Source organism: Mustela lutreola, chromosome 17 (genome assembly GCF_030435805.1).
Source record: "Mustela lutreola isolate mMusLut2 chromosome 17, mMusLut2.pri, whole genome shotgun sequence".
Taxonomy (NCBI): Eukaryota; Metazoa; Chordata; class Mammalia; order Carnivora; family Mustelidae; genus Mustela; species Mustela lutreola.
The window spans coordinates 8,138,629-8,165,634 of NC_081306.1; the positions used below are offsets into that span (position 1 = coordinate 8,138,629).

At 42.6% G+C, this 27,006-nt stretch overlaps 1 protein-coding gene across 1 annotated transcript in view; it reads right to left on the reverse strand.

The window, feature by feature from the left end:
- Positions 1 to 10,331: 10,331 nt before the first annotated feature.
- The window catches only part of ACSM1 (acyl-CoA synthetase medium chain family member 1), a 48,062-nt gene continuing 31,387 nt past the window's right edge, over positions 10,332 to 27,006 (reverse strand). The window contains exons 7-14 of the mRNA XM_059155100.1: positions 26,372 to 26,451; positions 23,569 to 23,692; positions 21,640 to 21,720; positions 21,073 to 21,174; positions 14,851 to 14,978; positions 13,671 to 13,770; positions 12,098 to 12,217; positions 10,332 to 10,651 (exon numbers count right to left, since the gene is read on the reverse strand). Coding sequence (XP_059011083.1) covers positions 10,565 to 10,651; positions 12,098 to 12,217; positions 13,671 to 13,770; positions 14,851 to 14,978; positions 21,073 to 21,174; positions 21,640 to 21,720; positions 23,569 to 23,692; positions 26,372 to 26,451 — 822 coding nt within the window. The 3' untranslated portion in view covers positions 10,332 to 10,564. The remainder of the gene's footprint in view (positions 10,652 to 12,097; positions 12,218 to 13,670; positions 13,771 to 14,850; positions 14,979 to 21,072; positions 21,175 to 21,639; positions 21,721 to 23,568; positions 23,693 to 26,371; positions 26,452 to 27,006) is intronic.

Here is a 27,006-nt window from a genome sequence, read left to right on the forward strand (position 1 = left end):
AGGTCATGATCCCAGAGCCCTGGGATCGAGCCCCACATTGGACTCCCTGTTCGGCGGGAAGCCTGCTTCTGCCTCTCCCACTCCCCCTGCTTGTGTTCTCTCTCTCACTGTGTCTCTGTCAAATAGGTAAATGTACAGTCCTTTCTAAAAAAAAGTAAATCACGTGGACAGGAAATACCCTGACCTTCTTAGCGACTGGGCTGTACCGAATGATCTCAGATACAGATGAAGGGACCCAGTATTGGGTCTTTCCACAAAGAAACTTTCCTGGTTTCTGCAGGAAGAGAATTCCATTTTTCTGTCCACATTCTGAACCCAAGTCTCATGCTGAACAAGAATTGGACCTAATGCAGGAGTGGTAAGATCACGTGATGTGAGTGAACCTGAAAGGACAGTGTAAACTGACCCAGAGGGGATCCAGGTATCCAAGTGATTAATGATGCTACCTACCCCCTTCTACCTCAGTGAATCACACAACAACGTGTGGCAAGTCCTTAGAACAGAAAGGAAAATGCAGGTTACACATATCAAAATAGAAGGGCAGGCACAATTCTATAAAATGCATTTGGTAAAAGTACTCTAAGATCCAATTCCGGAAGTTCCAAATACAGTTATCTAGACTTGCCGCCACATAAATTTATACAAACGTATTTAGGACAACACAGCAAGAGCTTAGTCTTCTGCAGTCCGTTATTGTTGTTCAGTGAACTCCACTACCATATTCACTTTCTTCCTTAGCAGGTTCAATTCGGCTTCTTTAGCTGTTTTCTGATAACTCAGGGCATTATACCTGTCTTCCAGGAACTTTTCGCTTTCTGTAAAGGATAAGTTTCCTTTTGTGTGTTTGTGCCATGACCTGAGAACTTGGTTTTGATGGGGAAGGAGAAGGGCAAGATCATGAAGGCAGGAAGGGATTCTTTCCCTGCCTGAGGCAAACTCATTGCCACCCTATGGAGATTTCCTCCCCCCAAAAAACATACCTTTCAGTTCTTGGTTTTTGCATGTCAAGGCTCTCAGCTCGTCGTCCTCCAATTCATCTTGGACCTTTAAGACAGATTTAAGAAAAGACCTATGAGGGCAGCATCATAGAGGCAATAAAGAAATCCCTTGAGGCATAAATAGAATAAGGGGAAATGAAATAAGGAGATAAGGAAACTGGTTCATTTCAGAAAACGCACAAATGGCTTTCTCAGTGGAACAGATATAAAAAAAACTCTTCTACTATATAATTGGACTTGCTGTCACCCTTCAGCGCTCACGTATTTTGTGCGATTTTCTACATAACATGGAGGGCAGCGCTGAATGATGTGAAGATTACCCAACTGTGAAATAAACCATACTTCCTAGACCTTGAAGTGGCAAACCTCATCATGGTGGTCCTAAGTGAAATCGCAGCTCACTGTTCAGTAGAAGGTGCAGTGCCCAGACGCCCACTATCTACTGTGTAAACAGCTCACGGGTACACTGCACTCACCTCCCCCACTGAGTCAAAAGCCTCCTGAGCAGCATTCTAGGACAACGAACATCGACCTCTTACCACATCCACAGTCTGGATATCTCTGGCTCTCACAACTTCTGAGAGAGCCTGTTTAAGACGAAGGGTGTCCTTCAAATTTTTATTGATGACCTCCACGTTTTTTGTGTTCTCCTTCAAGAAAATATATGGAAATATATATATGTATTGAATGAGTCACAAGGATTCATTCCATGGGGCTTGGGTGGCAACTGTGGAGTGTCTGACTCCTGCTTTCATTGGCCTCAAGTCCTCATCTCAGGGTCATGGGATTGATCCCTGCATCAGGCTACACACTCAACATGGAGTCTGCTTGGGATTCTCTCTTTCTCTCTCTCCTTCATGCCCCCTCCCCTCACTCTTTCCTTCTCTCAAATCAATCAATCTTAGAAATAATGAGAGTAATTCATTATTTTTATTTCCATTGTTAGAACACAATTTGGGCAAAGAAAGGATTCTTACTTTGCATTTATTTATTTCGGCAAGGAAAACCTTATGTTCTCTCTTCCTTTAAGCTTCTTTCTTTGCTTCCCTGATCTGTAAAGCACAGGAAAAAGGAATCAGAATCCCAAAATAGCATCATGTTAGAGAATCCTATCGAACAATGTGTAACTCCTTTCTCAAAGAGAGAGGCAGTGCTCTACATTTGTGAAGCTTCTTTTACTCAAAAACCACCTTGGATCCCATGAAATAGATCAATAGAATGAACTAGATGAGGAGGAAGGAACCAAAATGAAATCACAAAAAATATTTGAAAGGGCACACATACCTTCTCCTCCCAACTGGCTATGTTTCAATATCCCTTTATTCCTTTTGCAGCTCATCAATATTCTTTTTTATTTGGTCTAAAGTAACTGAAAGGAGAAAAAAGAATTTTAAGATAATTAGCAAAACCAGCGACACTGAATAATCCCAGGGGGATTGAATAATCCTACCAGGGACACATTCTCTGACACGTGGGTGTCAGTAACTTGTTAGCATTCCCACTGTGCCTGAAGAAAGCAAGAACTCACAGAAGTCACCATAGTTATTCCTTGTCAGATTATACCCACATCATACACCCATACTGAGAATTTTTGGCAAAGAAAACTGAAGCCGAATATCTTATCTTCATATTGTCGAGGCTTTACCTAAGAGAGGAATAAACAAGGGTAAGCTGGATGTCAAAACATATGAGTAAAAATCTATAGTACACATAAATACCGAAATTGTAATCTAAAGATATTACAAAAACATTTGCTTAACAGAATTAATTCACAGGATTAAAAAAGAAGACAATGGGACGCCTGGGTGGCTCAGTTGGTTAAGCGGCTGCCTTCGGCTCAGGTCATGATCCCAGCGTCCTGGGATCGAGTCCCACATCGGGCTCCTTGCTCGGCAGGGAGCCTACTTCTCCCTCTGCCTCTAGCCTGCCACTCTGTCTGCCTGTGCTTGTGCTCTGTATCTCTCTCTCTCTCTAACAAATAAATAAAAATCTTAAAAAAAAAAAAAAAGACAAAATTAGAATTTCCTGATTAAGTCATCATAGTTCACAATCCATTTCTGATAAAGAGCACAAGTGTGTATGACATCTTTTTGACCCCTAAATCTATTCAAATTCTATTCAATTAATGTTCAACCTATTCAGTGTTGACAAGGGATCATGCAGACATTTACAAGATATTATTTCACCATTTCCCTAGGTTTTTTTTTATGTTAGTAACATTCAGTTTGTCATTAGTTGTTTTTTCATTGTATATATTTATTGAGATAGAATTTAATCATTGTCCCCAGCTTTACTGAGATACAAGTATAAGGTGTAAAGTGCATTGATTTGATACATTTATAGATCAAAAGATTACCACCATGGCTGATCCTTCAGCCTGCCCCATGGTTGCTTTTTGTGTGTATGTAATAAGAGTATTGCTGTATGTAATAAGAGTATTGTGTCTTCAGATGAATTTAGTGCAGGTTCCTACCATCCTAATTACAACACAAAACATTCCCATAACTATCAGTTTGTTGAGTGCCTCTTTCCACTGAATTCTATCCTAAGGGTGCTTGAGTGTCTTTCATGGGGCATGTTTCTGGGATGCATCCATGTTGCGTGGATCTCAAATCTCTCAGAGGGGGATCATCATGAATCATTATGTGTGACCTTTTGTGTCTGGCTTCACTCATTAAGTTCTTTGGAGATGAAGAACCAAGAGAACTAGCAGTGAAACTTGTGGGAAGAATTTGAGATTCCATAATGGGAAAAAGGAAGTAGATGTTAGGGTCTTGGTAGCACCCTAAAGGGACTATTTTGTGGCCAACAGAATGGTCTGGGAGAACCTTCAGATTGGAGCATACGCTGTGTTGGAAGGAAGGTATAAGGTGATCTGTATAAAACAGGGAAGCTTGGTCGGCACCATGGGGGAAACCTGGAGGGGCATCCATGAGTCCCTTGGAATTGCTGGTCTTGACTTCTACTCCAGCTAATTGCTGTTTGGCTTTCCTGAGTGAAATAAGTCAAGCAGAGAGTCAATTATCATATGGTTTCACTTATTTGTGGAGCATAACAAATAGCATGGAGGACAAGGGGAGATGGAGAGGAGAAGGGAGTTGAGGGAAATTGGAAGGGGAGGTGAACCATGAGAGACTATGGACTCTGAAAAACAATCTGAGGGTTTTGAAGGGGCAGGGAGTTGGAGGCTGGGGGAACCAGGTGGTGGGTATTAGAGAGGGCATGGATTACATGGAGCACTGGATATGGTCCAAAAACAATGAATACTGTTATGCTGAAAAGAAATTTAAAAAATAAGAAGAGGCCATATTTGGGGCCACACAACATATCTGAACCACCAAAGGAATCGAAACCACAGGAAGTATGTTCTCAGACCACAGATGATTCAAACTAGAGATAGAGAACAGAAGGATACCTGGAGAACACCCCAAAAATGCATATTCAACAGTACATTTCTAAAGAAGACAAGGGTGGGAGGGTAGGTGGATGGAGGGACGGGGGAAAGAGGTGAAGGGGAATAAGTGTCCACTTCTTGTGGCGAGCACTGAGAAATGTACAAAATTGCTGAGTCATATTGTACACCTGAAACTCACATTACACTGTTTGCCAATTGTGCTTGAACTTAAAAAACAAACAAACATGGATCAAGAAGGCACTTCAATAGAAATTTAAAATTACATCAATCTAGGTGAGCATCAAAATTGACATATTAGAGGGAAATCTGTAGTACTGAATGGACGTAAAAATTTCAAGTGACTATAAAATTTTCTGCTTATTTATGAATTAAAGTATAGAAGGTACATTAGTATACTTACAGCGAGGATGGTTCTCCAGAGGTAAATGAGAAAGGCACAGGTTCCCAAGGAGGCAGTTAAAATGAGAAGCTTCCACAGAACTTCAATCACATCAGGGCCAACACAGAAATGGTCAGGCAAGGAAAGGACAAGCTGAAATACCATTTGAGACAATGAGGAATCTCAAAGACATTTACTGTGTATCTGTCACAGAGAATCAACTTTACAAACCCTCAACCGGCCTCCAGGAGGCAAGCATACCTCTCAACTACCTCCTCCTGGAGGAGAAGGAGCACAGAGGGATGGCCAAGGAGCTGGGGCAAACTTTGTGGAGTGATGAGTGTGTTTATCATCTTACCATGGTGATGGTCTCCTTGTTGCTTACCTCTGTCCAATATCAACAAACAGTATTGTTTGAAAAGATGTTGTGATCACATATATATTATAACACACTGAAGCTGTAGGCAAAACCTAATAGATCTTATTAGGTTTAAAAGAGATTTTACTTTACCTACAAGCAGATTGCAAATTTTTTTCTATAGCTAACAGAACTTGAGAATTTATAAGCCAACATAAAATACACAAGTCAATGTAAACTTAGAGTAGGTAAGAAGTCAGTGACTTCTTTTGTACATCCATGAAGGAGCTGGATAAACTTATTTGGAACATTTCCAAAACTAAACCCAAAATTTTGGAAGAATGAGAGAAAGCATGAATATAATGTACTAGAGATACAAATGAACATGTTATATGGACAGATGTTTATAGATTAGGACATAAGTGAGAGAGATGGGAGGCTGCTCATTAATATGATATGTAATTACTTTCCCATAAAAATAAATTCGAGTTATGGCTTAGTTTCTGAAAACATTAATGTTGTTTTTTCAACGCTCACTTTGCTTCTGAATCATAGTCCAAGATGTCAAATTTCTGAAGTACATAAGGATTTGCATAACAGGTGATCATGTACGCCCTAAGGATATCCATGAAGTTTTGTATCTCTAAAAAGCTGTTCCTATTTCTTAGTATTGTAATTAAATCAGGCAATAACATCTATAAAATTTAACTTTTTAATGAGAGAAAATATTAAAGAATGTATTTATTTATTTGAAAGAGAGAGGGGGAAGGGCAGAGGGAGACTGAGCAGCAGATTGCCAGCAGAGCAGGGAGCCCAACCAGGGCTCAATCCCAGGACCCTAGGATCATGGCCCAAGCCTAAGGCACACACTTAACTGCCTGAACCACCCAGGTGCCCAGGAATTCTAAAAGAATACAGAATTCCTAGATATGAACACCAAGGTAAGGAACACATCATTTAACAAAAACTACATTTAGAAGTATTTCAGGAAAAGACACAATGCAATTCATACTAATTCACATCAGGGTTGAATTTTGTGCAAACACACCTCTCTAGAAAGGAGCTCCTGAAATCTATAACATTTTCCTCTTCATCCCTCACAGCTGAAGTCAGGAAAATGTGTGCTAGCGGGAAAAGTACACTGTCTTCGAATAGCCACTGTCTGAAAGAGAGCAGTAGCTGTCAGCACAATGGTTGATCATGGGTATCAAATGTACAAAAGAAATAAGGCCACCTTGTCATAAATATCAAACACGCCCAGTCGTGGGCACTCAAGACATCTGGCAGCTGTCTGGATGCTGAAACGAGTAGCTGACTCTGCACTAGATGACAGCCAGTGGGGCCAAAAACACTCGATTCTCCGATAGTGGCCATGAGCAGGTGGAGGTGGGAAACGCAAGACCAGTTCGTTTAGGCAAGAGTTCAGAGATGGGGTAGAATGAGAAAGGTGAACTGATCCATGAGATGCAGCCTAGGTAGAGAGGTATAATTCCAATCCAGATGACCAAGAAACTCCCTCTTCTGAAGACTCAAATGAAACAGAATGAAGTCTATTTTGATTAGAGGTCATCATGTGGGATGAGTCTGACTCAATACAAGGGTCCTTCCTGACTACTCACACTTCCAGAACCCTCTTTCATAATCTGGTACAAGCAGATCTAAAGAAGTCTACTTATTTCCAGGGGTGTTCCCTAACTGTTGTCTGACTCTCTCTCTCTGGGAGTACAGGTTTTACTTTTTCATGGGCACCCAAGTAGTTCAATCAGTTAAGTGACCAAGTCTTGGTTTGGATCAAATCATGATCTCATGGTCCTGAGATAGAGCCCCTCTTTGGGCTCTGGGCTCACTGCACAGCTGGTTTGGGATTCTCTCTTTCCCACCCTCTCTGCTCTTCCCCCTACACCTGTGACCCTTTTCTCCATTGCTCAAATAAATAATATCCAAAAAAAAATTAGGAGGAAGACACCACTGAAGTGTCCTGTTTACTCACATTTGGGTTTGAGGAACTGGGACATGGGAGCAGGAGGAACCAGGAGAGAAGCCTTTGCAGCATCATGTCCTCATCCTTTTAAGGCGCACTGTGGCCCCAGGGAGGAGGTGGAGATGGTTGGGGGGGCAGGAGAGGGAAGGGTGGGGGGGTTAGGGGAGGTTGGGGAGGGGACAGGGTGGTAATTAGGGATGGGAATAGGGAGGAAATAGAGGGTAGGATGGGGAAGTGTTGGTCAGGAGAAGAAGGAGTCAGGGACAGTGTCAGAGTGAGAATAAGTACTTGAAGGGAAGGAGCATGGTTCAGAAAGGTTAGGAGGTCAGCAGGTTAGTAAAGTACAAGGTCAGCAGGACACATTAGCAGGTAAAGTGAACTCTCAGGAGCAGTTGGTGTGGAGAATCCATCTTCCACCAAGCCTTCCCAGGTTTGAACGTTTCCTTAGCAACCTAGAACCTTTCTAATTTCTCCACCAACCAGCTGCCTTTGCCCCTAGTAGCTCAACATGGATGCAACAGGTGACCTCATTGGTACAAAGCCCCTTCCCACCTGATACCCCACCACGTGCCATCGCAACGACAGGTCCTCTCTGGAACTTTGGCTCTCCTTGTTTGCTCCCTCCAACCCAGGTCCCTCTTCCCTCTTCTGGGTGCGCTCTCCCTTTCCAAACTACCGTCTGAGAGCCTCTGGCTGAACAACAGAGAAAGCAAAGGAGGACCAAACTGCAACAACAATCAAATACACAACCAGAGTAGGAGGTTCCAGCCCTCTCCCAGCAACTCAACGCAGACAGAACATCCACAAGATATCGATCTTGATGGCAAACCATCTGAATCCCACAGCTGTCTCCATACATCTGTCCATATCCATATCCACTGTGGAGGACACACAGATTTTGGGCACATAGGAGACCGTTACAAAAATGCTCCTGATTTGCTTTGGCCATAAGGGAAATTTCAATTTTTTTCAGACGCATGAAATCACAGACAATAGAGCATTTTGTGGTAACATAACGTGCTAGAAATCACTGATTAAAAGCTAACTAGAAATTTACGTATGTTTAGAAACTGAGAAGTACCTCTATCAATGAAACAGAAGTAAAGAAAAAGAAAAGAAAAAGAGCAACATTGGAACTGAATGATACGAGCATGACACAGTTGTAATCAAATATGTCTTCTGGGCTGGAATATCCTCCAGTATTAGTGTGAGAAGACTGTATGGTCTCAAAATCATCCCTAATTGGCTGAGACATTTGAACAAAGTAGATCTGTCACTTCTCTTTTGTGACCCTCCTACCCACTAGCTTCGGCTTTATATGATGAAGCTCAGAGGGAAACAATCCAATCGGACTCTCATGTCATCTCCTGGGACCTCCAGGAATGAGAGCATTTTAAGAGAAGACTTTCACCAGCTTCTCCCCTGGGGGATGCAGGACAACACCCAGAGAGTTGGGAGCTCCAGATGTGCTGGATGGGGACAGCCAAGCATGTTGGCAGCGCCAGGGACCCAGGAGACTAGACAAACCCCATGTTATCCTCTCTCCTGGGCCCTGTCCTGAGCTGAACTTCTTGAACAGTGTCTCCCTAGGACTCACACAGTGTTTCCTCAACTCCTTAAGGCCTAAGGCAGCTGAAAATCAGTGCTCTACACACCACCACTTTATTGTTATGTAAATTTCTTTAAAACAGGAACCATTCTAGCACTGCTAAAATAAAACAATAGCTTTTTTCTCTTATTAACATATATATTTTTTGTTTCAGGGATAGAGGTCTGTGATTCATCAGCCTTACACAATTCAAGCACTCACCATAGCACATACCCCCCACCCAATGTCCATCCCCCAGACAATCCATACCTCCCACCCTGCCTCCACTCCAACCACCCTCACTTAGGAGAACATCTTTAACATAAAGATGAAGAAACCATAAAAAACAAGCCAACAAGTATAACAAAACAATAGTGTTAAATTCTGTTTAGATGCTGCTGTCCACCTCAAGAGCCCCAGAGTTGGGCTGTCCTTGTTGTAGAAGGAGAGAGCAGCTATGGAAGGGGTGCATCAGACTAGCCCAAAAGTGAACGGAAGAGAGGCCCAGCCTATAAGGCGGACCAGGGGATTCCATGAACGATGGCCTGAGTCACCTTGACTAGAACTGGAACTGGGAGCAGGGAAAGAAGAAGCAGGGAACAGAGTTTGGGGGCCTCAAACAGGTAAGATCAGTCATGGAGTTGAGGATGTGTCCCCAAAGCCAGTGTCAGCCTCCCGTCGATGAAACCCTTTGTAGCCCCTGGAGACAAACCAGGAATCTAGAGTTTGATTACCGTCCTGCTTACCAGGTGTGTGACCCTGAGCTATTTTCCTTCAGTGAATGGGGAGTGTCCATAACTGTGTAAAAGATGAGAGGAAGCCACATGTTGAGCACATACAGATGGGCCAAGAGTCTTCCCAGATCCAGTGCCTCACATGTCAGTTATTAAAGGCAGCCCAGGTGACTACCACAGGTCCCTCCTGTTTCAAGCCTGTGATATGCCCTGCCCTTTGCCCACATCACTTCTTGGGCTCCAGATGGCAGGAGGACCCCATGAACTGTGGGGAGAGCCCTGGGCCCCTGGCGAGACCGAGAGATTCCTTGACCCTGGGAAAGGTGAGTGAGTGAGGGATCCTACAGGGCTGGGGAACAGAGCTCTGGGGCTCCTTGGAAGATTGGGGTTTGGGCAACTGTGGAGAGAGCTGGAGGCATCTTACAGGATTCCTGGGCGCCCACAGGGCAGATCCCTCCCACACCTCTGCTGGAGCTGGTGGGGGTCTAGAAGCAGCAGCAGCAACAGCAGCAGCAGATCAATGGGATGCTGGATGGAGCTGGGAAGAATGGTCTGGCAGGTAAGTGGAATCACCAGGCTGGGCTGCCCTCAGCCTCTTCCTCCTTCCCCAGCCACCTCACTACCTCTGACCCTGACCTCACCCTCCAGCAGGGCGTGGGCAAGCCAGGCAGAGGTGGACACCTGATGCCAAGGAAGGGTCCCTCCCCAGTCCTCTGTGTCCTGGCTGTTGAACAGACAGAAGGAGTCACCCAGGTCCCTGGAACAAGGAGGGAGAATCTGGTCCTAGATTCCTCTCTGATGGGGTCTGGGGAGAATCCTGGAGGGACAGAATTTAGCACCAGTTCATTTACAAAGTAAAAGCACAACACAAGTCCCCCTTGGATGCTAATGTCAGTTTATTACCCTGGCCACATTCTGAGTGCTCACTGGTGGACTTGGAAACAAGAGACTGAAACTAATATAAAAGAGCAAAAATTCTGGAATGTGGGCACCCCTGATGCTCTTACAAATCAATCTCAATCACTCCCTTCCTTATCCTCCCCACAGTGGGGAAACTGAGGCACCAGGGATTTGGTGAAGACGGCTCAGTGGTTTCTGAGGGTTTTGCTGATTACATCTGACCATACTCCTTTTTCCGAAGTTCACTTCTTTTAATCTTGCCATTGATGGTTTTGGGCAGCTCTGAGACAAATTCCACCTGGTCAGGGATAAAGCAAACCCACCCTGAGTTAGTCCTGCTGTCATTTCCTACCAATATCCCACACCCCTCCTCTGACCCTGCACAGTCCCCCAGATGGACTGGTACCATGTTGTGACCCCAAGAGGCTCCACCAAGAATGTCAGGCTGTCCTCTGACTCAGGAAGTTGGATGTAGTCCTGTAATGAGCTCCGACCAGTGAGATGTGCAGGGAGTGAGACGTGCTGCCTCGAACAGAACACCTGGGACTGAGTCTGGCTCCCCCTCCGTCCATCTCCTATAGCACCTGGCAGTTCCCTATGGTGGGCGCTCTTTTATCCTGGCCCCACGAAGACCATGTGGACATGTGGCAGGTGCTAGAAACATACTTCCCTAGTAGAAGCCGCGAAGACGCATGGCTTTGGGTTACTCACAGTGACATCTGCCCCTTCCTAACTGGCATGCATTCTCCTGTCTCCTCTCTCTGAGGCAACACAGCCTTACAGGTGAAGCATGAACTCTGTTGTCTGAGACACATGGGTGTGACTTCCAGCTCTGCCCATTTCTTCACTCCAACCTCAGGCAATTTACTGCGAGTCTGTGAGCCTCCATCTCCACTCTATAAGGTGGATGGTTATACCATCTCAGGTTTGGGGGAATTAAATGAAATAATACATGTAAAGTTTGAGTCCAGAGCCTGGCACACACGTTAAGAGTTCAATAAATATTACCTATCTACCTTTATGTTTGGAAGGTAAACATCCAGAAAACACAGCAACATATTAGTACAAAAGAAGGACATGTTAAATTTTTGGCCCAGGTGTCCTTTCAAACGTTTTTCAACAAGTCAGATAACAAGGGTATTTATTCACAGCCTGCTTTTTTCTCTTAAGATATTTTTGTGATGTTTTATATTACAAATAAAAAATCTGTGTCATCTTTTTAAATTACAGGACAGCATTAAATACCACGAATAATTTAATCATTTCTCTTGTTGGACATTTTCATAGTTTGCACATTGCACTGAAAACAAAACAGAGTAAAAACTCTCAATGTATTTTATGCTACAATAAATATTATTTTGCTAACTTTGGTTTGTTGTGTATCTATATATGTATTGGGCTTCAATTTAGAATACATTTCTTACCACAAATAATGTTTTTTAAAAATGTGGCAATGTTGACTTGAATGTCTTTTTCAAATTGTGAAAGATTACAAATAACCTTCTTGGATATTTCTAGGCTCTTGTCTGATTTTTCTTCTGTGGGTTGACTTGTCAGCCTTTTTGTTTTGTGACACAGGATACAGATTTCTCTGATCTCCCCCAAACCCTTAAGTTGAATGCTTCTTTGGTAGAGAAAAATGCTCATTCCATGGGCTACATAAGGCTCACCTGAGAAGATTTGGGGCAGCAAAGCCCTGGGCCCACTGGAGGGGACCAGATCCTATCCCTTTGTCCTGACTCACCTTCCTGGGATACTTATACGGGGCTGTAATTGACTTCACATGCTGTTGAAGCTCCTTGATGAGCTGATCCCGGTCATAGGAAAGGAATTCTGGGGTCAGGACAATAAACGCCTTCACCACCTGCAGTGCAGAACCAGAGTGGAGGCTCAGGGTGGGTGGCAACTAAATGTATAGTCTAAAAAGTAAATGTTTATTAAGGAAATGGAAAAACAAGTTGACAGTTGAGCCTCTGGAAGAGAATAGGGACAGTTTCCACACTTCCAATTTCTACTCTTTGCCTGGAAAATTACTTCACCTCTCTTACCCACCATGTCCTTCTCTGTGATGTGGGGAAGGCACAGCTTCATTCCTCAGGCTATGGATGCCAAGACTCATCAAGATCAGTCATATAAACCATGAAGCTAGGTTAAACTGATTTTTATTCCTATCATTATCATCAGCATTTTTTCTTAAAGACTGAACTTATTTTTCTAAACATTATGCTAAATAAAGTTTATATTTATTTTTAAAAGGAGATTTTATTTATTTATTCGAGAGAGAGTGAGCACAACTCCTGGGCAGAGGCAGGGGGAAAGGGAGAAGCAGGCTCCCCACTGAGCAGGGAGTCCGATTCGGGGCTGGATCCCAGCATCCTGAGATCATGATGTGAGTTAAAGGCAGATGCTTAACTGACGGAGCCACCCAGGTACTCCTATCATCACCATTTTCACTATTACTGTAGATAGAGTTCTGTGGGCATTAAATAAATGGTGGTGATGAACTCTGTTGATATTATTTATGTCGCTACTACAGGGCACAGGGCCTTGTACACAATAGGCGCTCAGCACACAGTGAATCAATGAATGCGTGCTCTGGAGTAGGCTGCTCAGGTTCCCATTCTGGCTCCACCACTTTAGAGCTTTGTGACCAGGCAGCTTATTTAATCTCCTTATGCTTGTTTCTGTCTCTGTAAAAGAGGGTCTCAGAGTCCTTAATTAATGGGGTTGCAGTGAGTGGGAAATAAGCCAGCAGGCAGGAAGGACACAGTAACTAGGACATGGGCAGCAGCAGCCCAAACAGGAAAAAATATGCAGTAGAAAAAAGACAGTCTCTTCAATAAATGGTGTTGGGAAAACTGGACAGTTATATGTAGAAGAATGAAACTCAACCATTCTCTTACACCGTACACAAAGATAAACTCAAAACGGATAAAAGGCCTCAACGTGAGGCATAGGCAGAAACCTCTTCTATATCAGCCACAGCAACTTCTTTCAAGATATGTCTCCAAAGACAAAGGAAACAAAAGCAAAAATGAACTTTTGGGACTTCATCAAGATCAAAAGCTTCTGCACAGCAAAGGAAACAGTCAACAAAACAAAGAGGCAACCCAGCCGCAAGCCACATTCACAAGCATCATTATCCCTCACACACGAGGGGGGCCACACTGCCCTCTGCTGACCACACAGTGTAAATGCACATACACGTTCCCTGGGCCTCCCTCCACCCTAGGTCCCAGGCAGGGGAGACAGGAACCTTCCCCTGCACCTGCCTTAATGGCCACACACAGACACAACAACCTCTGTTTCCTCCTTACCTCCCTTCGAATCGGGTCCGGGCTGCTGACCACAGCTGATTCAGCCACCGCCGGATGTTCGCACAGGGCGTTCTCCACCTCTGAGGGCCCGATGCGGTTCCTGCAGGATCAATGGCTCTTGTTTGGTTTCTGAGCAGCTGCCCAGGTCAGGAGACCCAGGTCCTCAGGGCTCATGTTTTGGAGGGTCACATCTACCTCTGCTCTGCAGGAAAACTGTCACAGGGAGCCAGATACCTGGAACCTGGCTCTGTCATGGGCCCCAAACATGAATAATGCACACTCTGTGCTGAGAGATACAACACTCGCACGCTCCCCAGAGTTTCTCACCTCACTGCCTCTGCTCAGGGAGGAGGGTGAATATTTAGCCCTCCCCGAGCTCTGGGCCTTGGCTCTAGCAGCTTCCCTTGGCCTGAAACGTAATGGAACTCTCAACCTTTATCTTAAGTATTCACGCAAATTCTGCATACTCTTCCCCATTAGATTAGCAGGTTTCAGAAATTTAAAAAGTAAACAATTTCCTCAATTTCCCTGAAATATTCCCTGAAATATCTAAGAGAACTTGTTATTCTGGCATAATGTGTCATTTTTTTTTCTTTCTTTCCAAATCACTTAGGTTAGGGACAAATGACCTGGAGGCAGACAACTTTGGTAAGTCTGGGTTGTATATAGCCCTCTTTGAGGAACTTTCTTGACTAGGCAGTGACTCAGTTGCCTCATCTGTAAAATAAGCACAATTGCACCTACCTTCTAGCATTGAGAGATGGGTTATATGAGGCACTATAGAGTGTGATTCCTCATAGTAAGTGCTCCAAAAAGGTTTTCATTGTCATTTATTATTAAAATTTTCAGTGACATGTTATGTCCCATTAGAGGAGTCAGACATAGAGGAAGCTTCCTCAACCCATAAAGGCTTAAGTAAAGTCTTCCTTCTAAATCCTTTAAATTGCATAGTGTCTTATTATGGTTCCCCTTTGCAGACCTTCCTGAACTACATTTTGACTTTTCTGGATGCAGGGCTTGAGGGAGGTGTACTAATATCCCCAGAAAAGGGTCCCATAGACAAAGCTCTGTTCAGAGTTAGCCTGAGGGTCCTGTCACCAAGTTTGGATAAATGTCAAACAAGCTAGAAACCATGAGGCATGTGAAGGCGATGTCTCTGGCTCAGGTCAGTCATACCTACCCAGAGGCATTGATGATGTCATCGTTCCTACCCAGGAACCAGATGTAGCCCTCTTCATCCATAGTTGCTCTGTCTCCAGTGTTGTAAAAGTCCCCACACTCCACTTCAGCTGTCTTTTCTGGGTTGTCCTGCAAAGACCACAAAACTCCTTTGTTGAAGGCAATGAGTTTAGAGATGATGAGCCACAACCTGCTGCTCAGATCTGAGTCTGGATCCTGCTCCTTGCTCTACCTGTCACCTGGGCAAGTTTTGTAATCTCCCTGAGTCTACTTTCATTATATCCAAGTACTGAATGAACACTACTTCTCAAGTAGAGGATAGCACTGAACCAATTTTAAGGCTAATTTTAAAAAGTAACAATTCTCTTTTGTGTGGCACTCTCAGAAAAAATTTCCCACTAGAACATGGATGCTGTGTTTTATTTATTGGTCTCAGCTTAGCACTCACACAGTGCCTGGACAAATGAGCAAGTGTCAATAAACTTTTGTTAAATGAAATTCCTTCCCAAAATACTACCTCATCTGTTCCTCCCAGAAAACCTATTGGGCTTCTATTTTTCCAATTAAATGGTTTATTTTAAGATCATTATATATTTGCAGGGTACCTGCGTGGCTCAGTTGGCTGGGCAGATGACTCTTGATTTCGGCTTTTATTTTTCCAATTAAATGGTTTATTTTAAGATTGTTATATATTTGCAGGGCACCTGCGTGGCTCAGTTGGCTGGGCAGATGAGTCTTTTTCTTTTTTAAGATTTTATTTTTATTTATTTGACAGACAGAGACCATAAGTAGCCAGAGAGGCAGGCAGAGAGGGGAGGAAGCAGGCTTCCTGCTGAGCAGAGAGCCCGATGTGGGGCTCGATCCCAGGACCCTGGGACCATGACCTGAGCCGAAGGCAAAGGCTTTAACTCACTGTGCCACCCAGGCGCCCCTGGGCAGATGACTCTTGATTTTGGCTCAGGGTCATAATCTCAGGGTCCTGAGACTGAGCCCTGCATAGGGCTCTACACTCAGCGTGAAGCCTGCTTGAGATTCTCTGTCTCCCTCAGCCCCTTCCCCAACTGATGCACATACTCATGCATGCATGTTCTCTCTCTCTCAAATAAATTAATCTTTTTTAAAAAGATAAATATATATTTGCATGCAGTTAAAAGAAATAGCACAGAGAGATTCTTGGGCCATTTACTTAGTTTTCCTCAATGGTAGCATCCTGCAAAACTACAGCTCAGTATCACAACCAGGATATTGACCAGTCTCACTCAGATCTCCCAGCAGTTTACCTGTGCTTTTTTGTGTGTGTTTGTGTGTGTTTAGTACTATGCAATTGAATCAAATGTGCAGGTTTGTATATCCACCACCAGAGTGAAGATACAGAAGAGTCCTTTCATCCTGAGGATCTCCTGTCTTGTTCGTTTGTATCCACACCCATCTCCCTCCTCTTTTCCCTCCCACCTCCCTCCAAACCCCTAAGCCCTTGGCAGTGGACTGATCTATTCCCTAGTTTTATAATTTTATCACTTTAAGAATGTTACATAAATGGAATTCTATAGTATGTTACTTTTTGGGACTAGCTTTGTTTTTATTTTTTTCACTCAGTATAATTTCCTGGAAATTCATCCAGTTATCTTATGTTCATCAATACTTTGATCCTATTTATTACTAAATGGTAGTTTATGTTATGGATGAACCACAGTTTGGGTGTTAACCCATTGAAGGGCCTCTGGGTTGTTTCCAGCTTGGGCCATTGTGAATAAAGCTGCCCTCAACATTTATGTGCAGGTTTTATGTGAGGCTAGATTTTCATAACTCATAATAGAAGAAATGAGTGCTTAGAGAAGCCCAATATCTTCTTCAAAGTCACTGAGCTGGTCAGAGGTAGGGTCGGTATTTGAATTTAATTCTTGCTCCACAGCCTATGCACTCGACCACTAAGCAATGTGTTGAGATCATCCCTGTCATGAAACATAAAATGATTTTAACAGGTTCCAGGGGAAAAAAAAATTAAAAAACACTGAATGACATCCCGTTTTAGGTTCCCTTCCCATTGTTCTGATTGTATTAACGAGATGCTCTGACATGTTTTTAAAATCTCTGGAACCACCAAGAGTGAGTTTCAGGATTAGAGCTTTTAGTGGGAACAGGGTTTATCTAGAATGAAAAAAAAATTGCTTTGTTTGCATTACAGTTATGGTTATAATTGCCTTCTGTTTTTTGGCTAATACTACTGTTTTCCATTTGTGATACTAAATCAACTTTTCAAAAAATGGATATTTTGAAGTAAAATATTGGTTATTGCATGCATTTGTTCTAACTTATCTGGGGGGCTGCCTGAAGGACAGGTGCAAGGTACTGATTTTATGTAACTCAGAAAAAAAAAGCAGCAGGCACTGGTCATAGAAGTTACCAGGCAAACTACAAAAGTGAAGACACCCGAGGTAAGAGATTATGGGTGGAGATATACAATAGACCATCAAGGTCTGGGGGAGATGCTGGGTGAGTTTTGTATGTTTTTTGTTCTTGTTTGTTTTTTTGAATTTCAGATGTTCAAGACAGGTATGTACATGGGGAAATTAAGATAGCCATGAACATTCCCCCAGCAAGACCCATGCTCAGCAAAGTCCTGAGAAGACTTTAAGCTTTCATCTCTGGCTGATCCTTAGGCTCAGAGCAAGTTCAGCTAAGCGGTGAAGGCGTGTCCCAGCACAGAACCCATCTGCACAGTGGTTGTCCTCTCTCTTTTTTGGTTGGTGACATTTTTCTTTGTTCATTTGAGTTCCTGCCACTCAAGGAAATCTCTGTCAAAACATTAACTAAACATGAGCTAAAGGATCAGAGACCTCAGTGATCACACATGATAAACAACAGACTTTAAAGAATTTGCAAAAGTACCACAACAAAAGACTACTATAGCCTTCAACAGTCCAAAATCAAAAACAAAACAATGAAACCCCAAAAACCTCAACCTCTAGGGAAGTGGGAGAATCTGATTTCTAGAGTTCACTCATATGTGGAATTTAAGAACCAGAACAAATGAACGTTGGGCGGAGGGAATGAGAGGAAAACTAAGAAACGCATTCTTAACTGTAGACAACAAAGTGATGGTTACCAGAGAGGAGGGACAGGGGGATGGGTGAAATAGGTGATGGGGATTAAAGAGTGTACTTGTTATGATGAGCACTGGGGTTGTGTATGTAAGCGATGAATCACTAAATTTTATACCTGAGACTAATATTGTACTATAGGTTGACTAGCTGGATTTAAGTAAAAACTTGGAAGAAATAAAAATGAGTCAAATCTGTTAAATGTGATAAAAAACTAAGAAAAAAATGGACAAAGAACTAAAAGACAGAAAAAATTATATATGGACAAAAGAAATTCAGAAAACCATTCTATTTAGAATAGCATCAAAAAGAATATAATACTAAGAATAAATTTAGTCAAGGAAGTCAAAGAAAAATAAAAATTATTAGCAAAAGAAATGAAAGAAGGTATTAATAAATGGGAAGACATACTGTATTATTTGGAGACTTAATATTAAGATGACAGTACTACCCAAAGCCATCTACAGATTCAATGCACTCCCTATCAAAATCTCAGTGGTATAGAAATAACCTAAAATTCATAAGAAATCTTGAGGGATCCCAAATAGCCAAGACAACCTTTTAAAGGGAGAAGAAAGTTGAAGGCTTACACTTCGGATTTTTAAATTTACTGCAAAACTACAGTAATCAAAACAGTGTGATATTGGCATTAATAAAAAAGATGCATAATGATCAGAATAGAACAGAGAACCCAGGAAGAAACCTTCACATATATTGTCCATGAATTTTAGGCAAGAATGTTGAGACCATTCAGTGGGAAAAGTCAATCTTTTCAACAAATGGCACTGAGAAACTGGGATGTTCAGATACAAATGAATACAGTTACCTTATATACAATATACACAAATTAACTCAAAATGGATCAAAAACCTAGACATAAAAGTTAAAATTCTGAAACTCTTAGAAGAAAACATAGGGGGCAGTCTTCATGATTTTGGATTTGACAATTATTTATTGACTATGACACCAAAAGCACAGGAAACAAAAGAAAAAGATAGATAAAATGTCAATTTTAAAAATTTTACGTGAAAGGACACTATCAAAAGAGTGAAGAGACAATGCACTGAATGGGAGAAAATATTTGCAAAGCATATACCTTATAATATACCTCATATCCAGAATATATAAAGAGCTCTTACAAATCAATAACAAAACAAACAACCCCCCTCCCCCACCAAAAAAAACCCCAATTTTAAAAATAGGCAAAGGACTTGAATATACAATTCTCCAGAGAAGGTACACGAATGGCCAATAAGCACATGAAAAGATGCTCAACATTAAGTCATTAAAGAGACACAAATCAGAACCACAATGAGATACCACTTCTCTCATACTAGAATGACTATTATACACATAAACAACAAACCTGAAAATAACAAGGATTAGCAAAATATGGAGAAATTGGAGCACTTGTGCACTGCTGATAGAAATATAAAATGGTGCAGCCACTGTGGAAAACATTTTGGCAGTTCCTCAAAAAGGTAAATATAGAATTACCGTATGATGCAGCAATTCCATTTTCAGGTATACACCCAAAAGAAGTGAAAGCAGGAACTCAAACAGATAGTTGCACACCAGGGCTCATTGGAGCATTATTCACAGTAGCCAAAAGGTGGAAATAACCTCAATATCTATTAAGAAATTGATGGATATACAAAATATGGTATACCCAGACAATACCATTCAGCCTGAAAAAAATGACATTTGGTCACATTCTACAACATGGATGAACGTTGAAAACATGTGCTAGGTGAGATAAGCCAGACGTATAAGGGCAAAGGTATAATTCCACTTGGTAGAGGTACCTAAAATAGGAAAATTCTTAAAGCCAAAAAGTATATTAAAGTTTAAAATCCTGGGGATATGAGGAGGAGGGGGGAGTTACTGTTTAATGGGAACAGAGTCTCCATTTGGAATGAAAAAAATTTCTGCAGATGCATGGTGGTAACTGCTGTACAGTGTTGTGGATTTACTCAGGGCCACTGAATTCTACACTTAAAAATGGTGAAAAGGGTAAACTTTATATTTTAGCTCAGGAAAAGAAAAGAAAGAAAACAAACAACTCTCAGTGGAGGAGTGGCAACATATCATAGTGGAACGGGGTATAGATGTACATAGGTGTGGGCCCAGGAGAGGACGTCTGTGTAAAATAAAATACGTTCTTTCCAATTTAAAAAAAAATGCTGTTGCTTTGGACCATCCCAGTTTAATTTAACCAGACTCTCTGTGGTTGGATCCAAGAATTGATTTTTTTTTTAAATCTCCTCAACTGATTCTAGCATACAAGCAGCGTTGAGAGCTACTGATCCATATACATGTTACTCCATTTATTTTTTCTTTTATCCAAGCCTAAAATTGTGCTACTGTGAAATAAACCTAGGGCCTGCATATTTGCTTTGGGGCAATAACATCATAAAAGGAGCAGCACCACCCACCCCCGGAGGCCACAGAATGAGGCCAACAGTGACACCAGTGACTGTTCCTATGGAGAAAGGAGATGGGCCTAAAGTCAATTTCAAGGTCTGTTCACTCTCCCCTGACCAGTTTTGGAAGCTCAGCATTTCTGTGGTCAAGAGGTTCAGGGTTCCTTAGAGCCTATTATAGTTTTATGTAATCCCTGGATTTCGTATGTAGGGTTTGAGAACCAAAAAGATGCTGATTTGATTCCTAGACCTGCCATTTACTTGACATAGGGAAGACATACAAAGCTTGTAATCTGCAGTTTCTTCCTCTGTGAAATGCGACCACCACTGTCCTCTCCGGAGGCTCAGCAAGGATAATAGATTTGTGCACACCCTGTTAGGAAGTGGGACTGTAGGATTTGAAGCCAATCAAGGCTTCTTGCATACTCAGCCTCCTCAAGAGATCATTGGAACCCAAGTCTGGGGTGCTACTTTCTACCCTTCGGCACTTAAGTGCCAGCTGGCTGGGACAGGAAGGGATGTGAGAACACCCTAGGAGCTTAGAGATTAATTAGAACAGGCTTTATTGAGTTGGAGTGACTGAAGGGAGCTATGAAGAAGCTTCATGGTGCAGAGTTGAATCTACCACCTTAGCACCCACACAGCTCCCTGAAGGGATTCTGAGGGCCTGGAAGGGGGCAGGTGAGGATCGCCACTTACTTCATAGCCCATGAAGATGCCAATGGGCTTGGTGGGCTTTATCCTGATGCCAATGTTGCCTTCAGTGTTGAACGGCAGGCTGTTGCCCTTGTCATCAATGATCTGGAAAAAGAAGTCGTGAATCCCACACTGCTGGGCCATGCCAGCATGCCTGCCCCACCCGCACAGTACTTGCCCATTTGTGTGACACCACTGAGAATAAATGGGGAGAGGAGCCCCGCCAGAAAATAGATGACAACTGTCAGGACTCTTTGAAATCAGGAAATGATGAAACCCAAGTTATGGGTCTATTGGTCTCATGGATATGCAGACACGGCAAATATGTCTTCAGGCTAGAAAACACAGATCAGGAAAAACTAGAAGCACCAGCTGATGGAGAGAGCTGCCAGTGCTCTCTTCAGGTGCTCTGGTGCCATCTGTTATGTGTGAGGCTTCTAGCGGAGAGGACAGCAACTGGTTTGGGGGTGGGGTGGAGAGGGCACAGCTGGTTCGGTCGTCTGGTGTCACACAATTGTCCAATTCCAGCTGAGCTCTAACTGCTCCCAGCAAATGCCTTTAGGACCAGACCTGGACATCGAAGGGGGGCATGCTTTTCCCCATGGAACCCGGCTTGATCCTCATTCCCCGGAGAGTGCTACAACATATTCCCTATTCACAAAAGAAAGAAAATGGGGTTGGTCAGAGATCCAGGCTCATTATAAAGCATCAAGAACCACACACAGCATCCCCACCCACTCATGTCATTTGGTGTGGAGCCTTTACAGGGAAGCTAGAAAGCCCAGATTCTAGGCATAAGGCATTGGCCCAACTCCAGTCAGCAGATATTAACCACATCTGACATGGACTGGGCCTGTGCTAGCTCCTGGGGCTACCAGGTCCAGTGAGAGGAGCCAAAAAAGAAGCAAGTGAAGATCCTGGTGTTGTGGCCATGTAATATGAGGTGTTATATGCCCACTGTATGTCAGACGTGTGTCTGATGGCTAGAGGAAGACCATAAAATCATTTAACAGACTCAGGCTGTTAAACAGTGACAGGAACCCTGTCTCAATGACTCAGAGCTGTGTCAAGAATATTCAGATTGTGGTGTTCCCACGATTGCCCCAAACATCTCTACTATCCCAGCATCCAGTGTAAACAAGAGTAATTACAAGGTCAGCATTTACAAGGGGTTGAACATTGTACCCAGAGTTTTCTACACTTCCTTTCATTTCCCTTATCACAACTCAGCAAGATTGGGTTATATTTCGAATTTGGAGGCAGAGAAGCAGAGACTCTGGAAGGTTCAATGCTCAGCCTGTAGTCTTGAAGCCTGTAATTGGCAAGCTGAGATTTGAACCAGCGACTGAATTCCTGAGAAGGAAAGCTCTTTTCCCCTTTGCTAAGCTGCTGCTCATGGTGCAGGCGTGTGGGAAATGTTCCACAAGTGAGTCAGTAGCTATGAAAACACTTTCAGAAATTAAGCACCGTCCAGGTATTAGGAAGTATTCTGTTGTTGCCAATGGACCTGGGTCGTGGGCATAGTGTAGTTCTCAACCCACCTTCCTCCTTGTCCAAATAGAAACATGAATCATCCAAGGACAAAACTAGAGTCTTAGTATTTCTTAGGCCTCAAAGAAGATCAATTAACTGATGACTTAAAAGCATATATGTTTTTTTTTTTTTTTTTTTGCAAAGAAGTCAGAAAAGTAAGTTAATTGAGGCTAAAATAGTCATTTGCCTCCAGATCCTGAAATGGTAGTCATCCCTCTCCCAGATACAGGGAAAACAAGGAGGTCGGGGAAAGTGCTTCTACCCAATGACAGAAATGGCTTCAGAATTGTGTTGGAGGAAAGATACCTGTCCCTTCCCCTACTATCATTGATAAAGTTTTTGTGGTTCAAGACATGCATGATACTCTGAATGCCCTGCCACCTGGCTGCTCAGTGATGCCTTTGGGAGTCATACACTGTGTGTGTGTGTGTGTGTGTGTGTGTGTGTGTGTGTGTGTTTGGTACGTACAGAAAGTCTCTGCTCCCTCCACAACACCAGTTAGTGTCCCACAGTCAAACCTGTATGTTGTCCATATAAACACCCAGAAAGGAACTGCTGGGGCCAGTTCCTAGCTCCCTGTGATTTTCACCCTAGGAAGCGATGGTGAAGTGGGCAGGACTTACAGATGGGGGCCTCTGTGTTACTGGAGAGAACCTCCCAACCCGCCACCCCTTCTGGGCTCCCTAGAGCGCATGATCACAGGGACGGTGGCACCACATCCTTAGACCCCTTTTAAGGTTTCGTCCAATACTTTTCAGTACATTGGCCTCCTGACAGACTGATGAGTTGTGAATTGTCTTTTTGCAAATTGATTTGGGGCAAACTAGCCTAGAAATCTGAAGCCACCCATTGGCCTCAGGCAATGCTATGAGCAGAATGGGGCCTCCGCACATTCATTGTTCAGCTCTTCTGCTGGGCTCAGCAGTTCAGCACATCCTGACTGACCCAGAAAGGACATCTACCTACTGTTTCTGACTGTCCATAGGCCTCATGGAGCAGCAGGCCTGTCTTTCTTCTCCACTCCTCTTGCTCCTCCGGCAGCAGAGCCTCCCCGCCAGTAGTGCAGTGTTCCAGGGTGGGGAACCTGAGACTTCAGGGAAGACAGAGTGACAAGAGAACTTGCAGTCAGGCCTTGGAAGCTCTGCCCCAGGCCCAGAGTGTTAAGAGCTCAGAGTCTCTTCATCTGGATCACTCATGCTTTTGCTTCCTCATGTTCTTACTTGTCGTTTGGGCAATTTGGTCAAAGCCAAGTGGAGGTCACTCATTTCCTGGCAAGGGGTAGGTGATGGTGGTGAGGCTAATGGGTTTGGATCAAAGGTTTGGATCAACTTTGGAAGCTGACATAAAAAGGTGGCAAAGATGTATTGATCAGACATTGTCTTCACATTCACTATGGCTATAAGGGGGTATTTCATAAACCATAATGTGGTGGGGGATAAGATCCTAAGAGCATGTTAGGAGGCTAACAGAACTGCATTGCCTTCTCTGAAGAGTAGGGTCATGCGAATTGAAGGGCTTTATTTGTGAGCAGAGGATGCAAGTTAGAGGGTAGAAATGAATTGCCCAGGACATCGAGAAAGACTGGGGCGAGTTCAAGAAAAGAAAACAGTGTTGCAGTAGCAGCCGTGAGAGAAAGAATTTCAGAGAGAGCATTAAAGTCAGCTGTGAACATCAGTAGTAGGTACACTGCATGACGTAAATCCTCTTTTTCATTCTTCCCCATAAAATTTTCTGCTAATAAAAAAAACCCACAAAATAATGATGGATTCCCTGAAGGAGGTAGGGAGACATGATTGAGGTCTGAGTACCGGGTGGCCTGGGCTGAGCCAGGTAATCTCTTGGGGATGAGAGAGGTAGCAGACATCTGGTTCACCTTCTTATCTTCATCCCTTGTCCTGGTACACCAGCGTCCAAGTCAAGGGCAGGAGGGTTGAGTTCACTGAGGGCGTCTTCTTCATCCTTCTGCAGCTTTATCCAAAGTAGATAAAACAAGCAGATTCTCTGATGCTCTGATTAGCTATGTTTTGGTTATATTTTTACTGGGTTTGGACAAAGATCATCATCTGAGGAATGTTTCAAAAAGTAGCTTAATATGAGCTTTTAAATACAGATGGAAACAGAATCGTTGGATTCTGTTTGAGGATTCTGTTTTAGTTTGAGGCTTCATGAATAAAATCAAAACTGTGTTTCAGAGTTAGTTTCATAAGGGTAGTCGTAGAACACTTAAATTTTTTAATTCTATATTTAAGACATGTTACTCTGACTTTTGAATAGCCATTTTTATCTCACACTCTTTAAAAGATAAATAAATGCCCATACATTTCAAAGAGCATATTTCAGTTTAGCTAAAATTAACCGGCAAACATGGGGAAATGAAAAAATAAATGTCTACGGTAAGAGAACATGATGCATCTGTCAGACTGACAGAATTTTTTAAAATTCTGACAATAACAAATATTGCCAATGTTATGAAACAATGGGAATTCTCCTATCTTGCTAGCAGGAGCATAAATTGGTTCAATCTTTGGAAAATCACATGGTAAAATGTCATATTAAGTGTAAACTAGCAATTCCTCTTCCAGAAAAATACTACGGAAATGCATGCTTATATGTACCAGCATACATGTACAAGAATTCAATGCAGCATTAATCACTAATAGTCCCCAAATGAAAACTATCCAAGTTGTCCATTAATGGTAAAACAGATTAAAAAAATCATGATGTTGGGTGCCTGGGTGGCTCAGTGGGTTAACCGCTGCCTTCAGCTCAGGTCATGATCTCAGGTCCTGGGATCGAGTCCCACATCAGGCTCTCTGCTCGGCAGGGAGCCTGCTTCCTCCTCTCTCTCTGCCTGCCTCTCTGCCTACTTGTGATCTCTCTCTGTCAAATAAATAAATAAAATCTTTAAAAAAAATCATGATGTTTTCATACTATGGGATATTATATAGCAATGAAAATTAACTATAGCAACCTGTAGCAACATAGACACATCTTAAAACCTAATGCTGAAAAAAGAAGCCAGGTATTACAGAATAATATATTATTACACACATAAAGATCAAAGGCAAGTAAAATATAATAATTTGTTTAGGGATATTTCCTTAGGAGATAAACTATCAGAGAAAACAGGAAATGAACACCATAAAAGTTGAGATAGTAAATTTCTTTAAAGGAGAAAGAGAGCTATGTAGAGATCTCAGGGGTATGGGCAATATTCTATTTTTGTGAGTCAGGTGAGTGGTGACACAGGTGTTTTTCAACAGTTCATTAATTTATACATTTATGTCTTTTTAAAAAGATTTTATTTACTTGACAGAGAGAGAAATCACAAGTAGGCAGAGAGGCAGGCAGAGAGAAAGGGGGAAGCAGGCTCCCTACTAAGCAGAGAGCCCAATGTGGGGCTTGATCCCAGTACCCTGAGATATGACCTGAGCCGAAGGCAGAGGCTTAACCCACTGAGACACCCAGGTGCCTCTACTCATTTATGTCTTACTCTGTATGTTTGACCTTTTATAAGATAAAAGTTTAAAAAAGAATAAACTCACAATGATGGAAGGCTTACTGAGTGTTTTTCATTTGGATCTTGGAGTCTTGCTTTAATGAACTAATTATCACCACCAACACTTACCTAACACACACACACACACACACACACACACACGCACACACATGTCAAAGAACCACAGTTAAAAATAGACCATGGTACACTGGATCCCTTTAATTCCTTCCCAAAGATTGTTATGACCAGCCACCACCACTTCTAATATACCTGGTAGAAGTGTGCTGTAGAATCATTCGATATATACTTGACGCAGCAAGGCACTGGGTGATGGGGTATTTGAACAACATCTAGAAAAGGGGGAGAGAAGAAATTGCATTTTTATAGTAAAGACTTAAAATATCAGTTAATTATTAGCATTTTAATTCTGATCTCCCCTCTAATGAGAGCCCATTATTTATTTAATTCTTTCACTATCCTTATATTGAGCATAAATTTTGTACATGGCATGCATTAGGCACTGCTGAGTGAAAGCAAGAAGAGTAAGGATAATACATTGCTTAAACTATAACTTGAACTAATGAGAAGTTATGCTTGTCCTGCAAGCATGCTTAAAGATGACCTTGAGAAAAACATGTACAAGCAGCAGGCCTCTGGCGGAGGGGGTGATACACATCCTTGAAGCCCAACAGCTAGGAACCTTGGCCGGCTCAGCATGGAACACTGCCCTACTTCCCTTTTTGTCTCCCCTACCTCAGAGAGAGCCACATATTAAGGTAATCCATTTAAGTGCATTTGCAAAATTACAAATCTCATGCTGCTGGCCCAGACACACCCTACTTCTCTTCTTGTCTACTTCGTTTACCTCTAAAGCTTGTGACCAACATGTGACTCACACTCTTTCT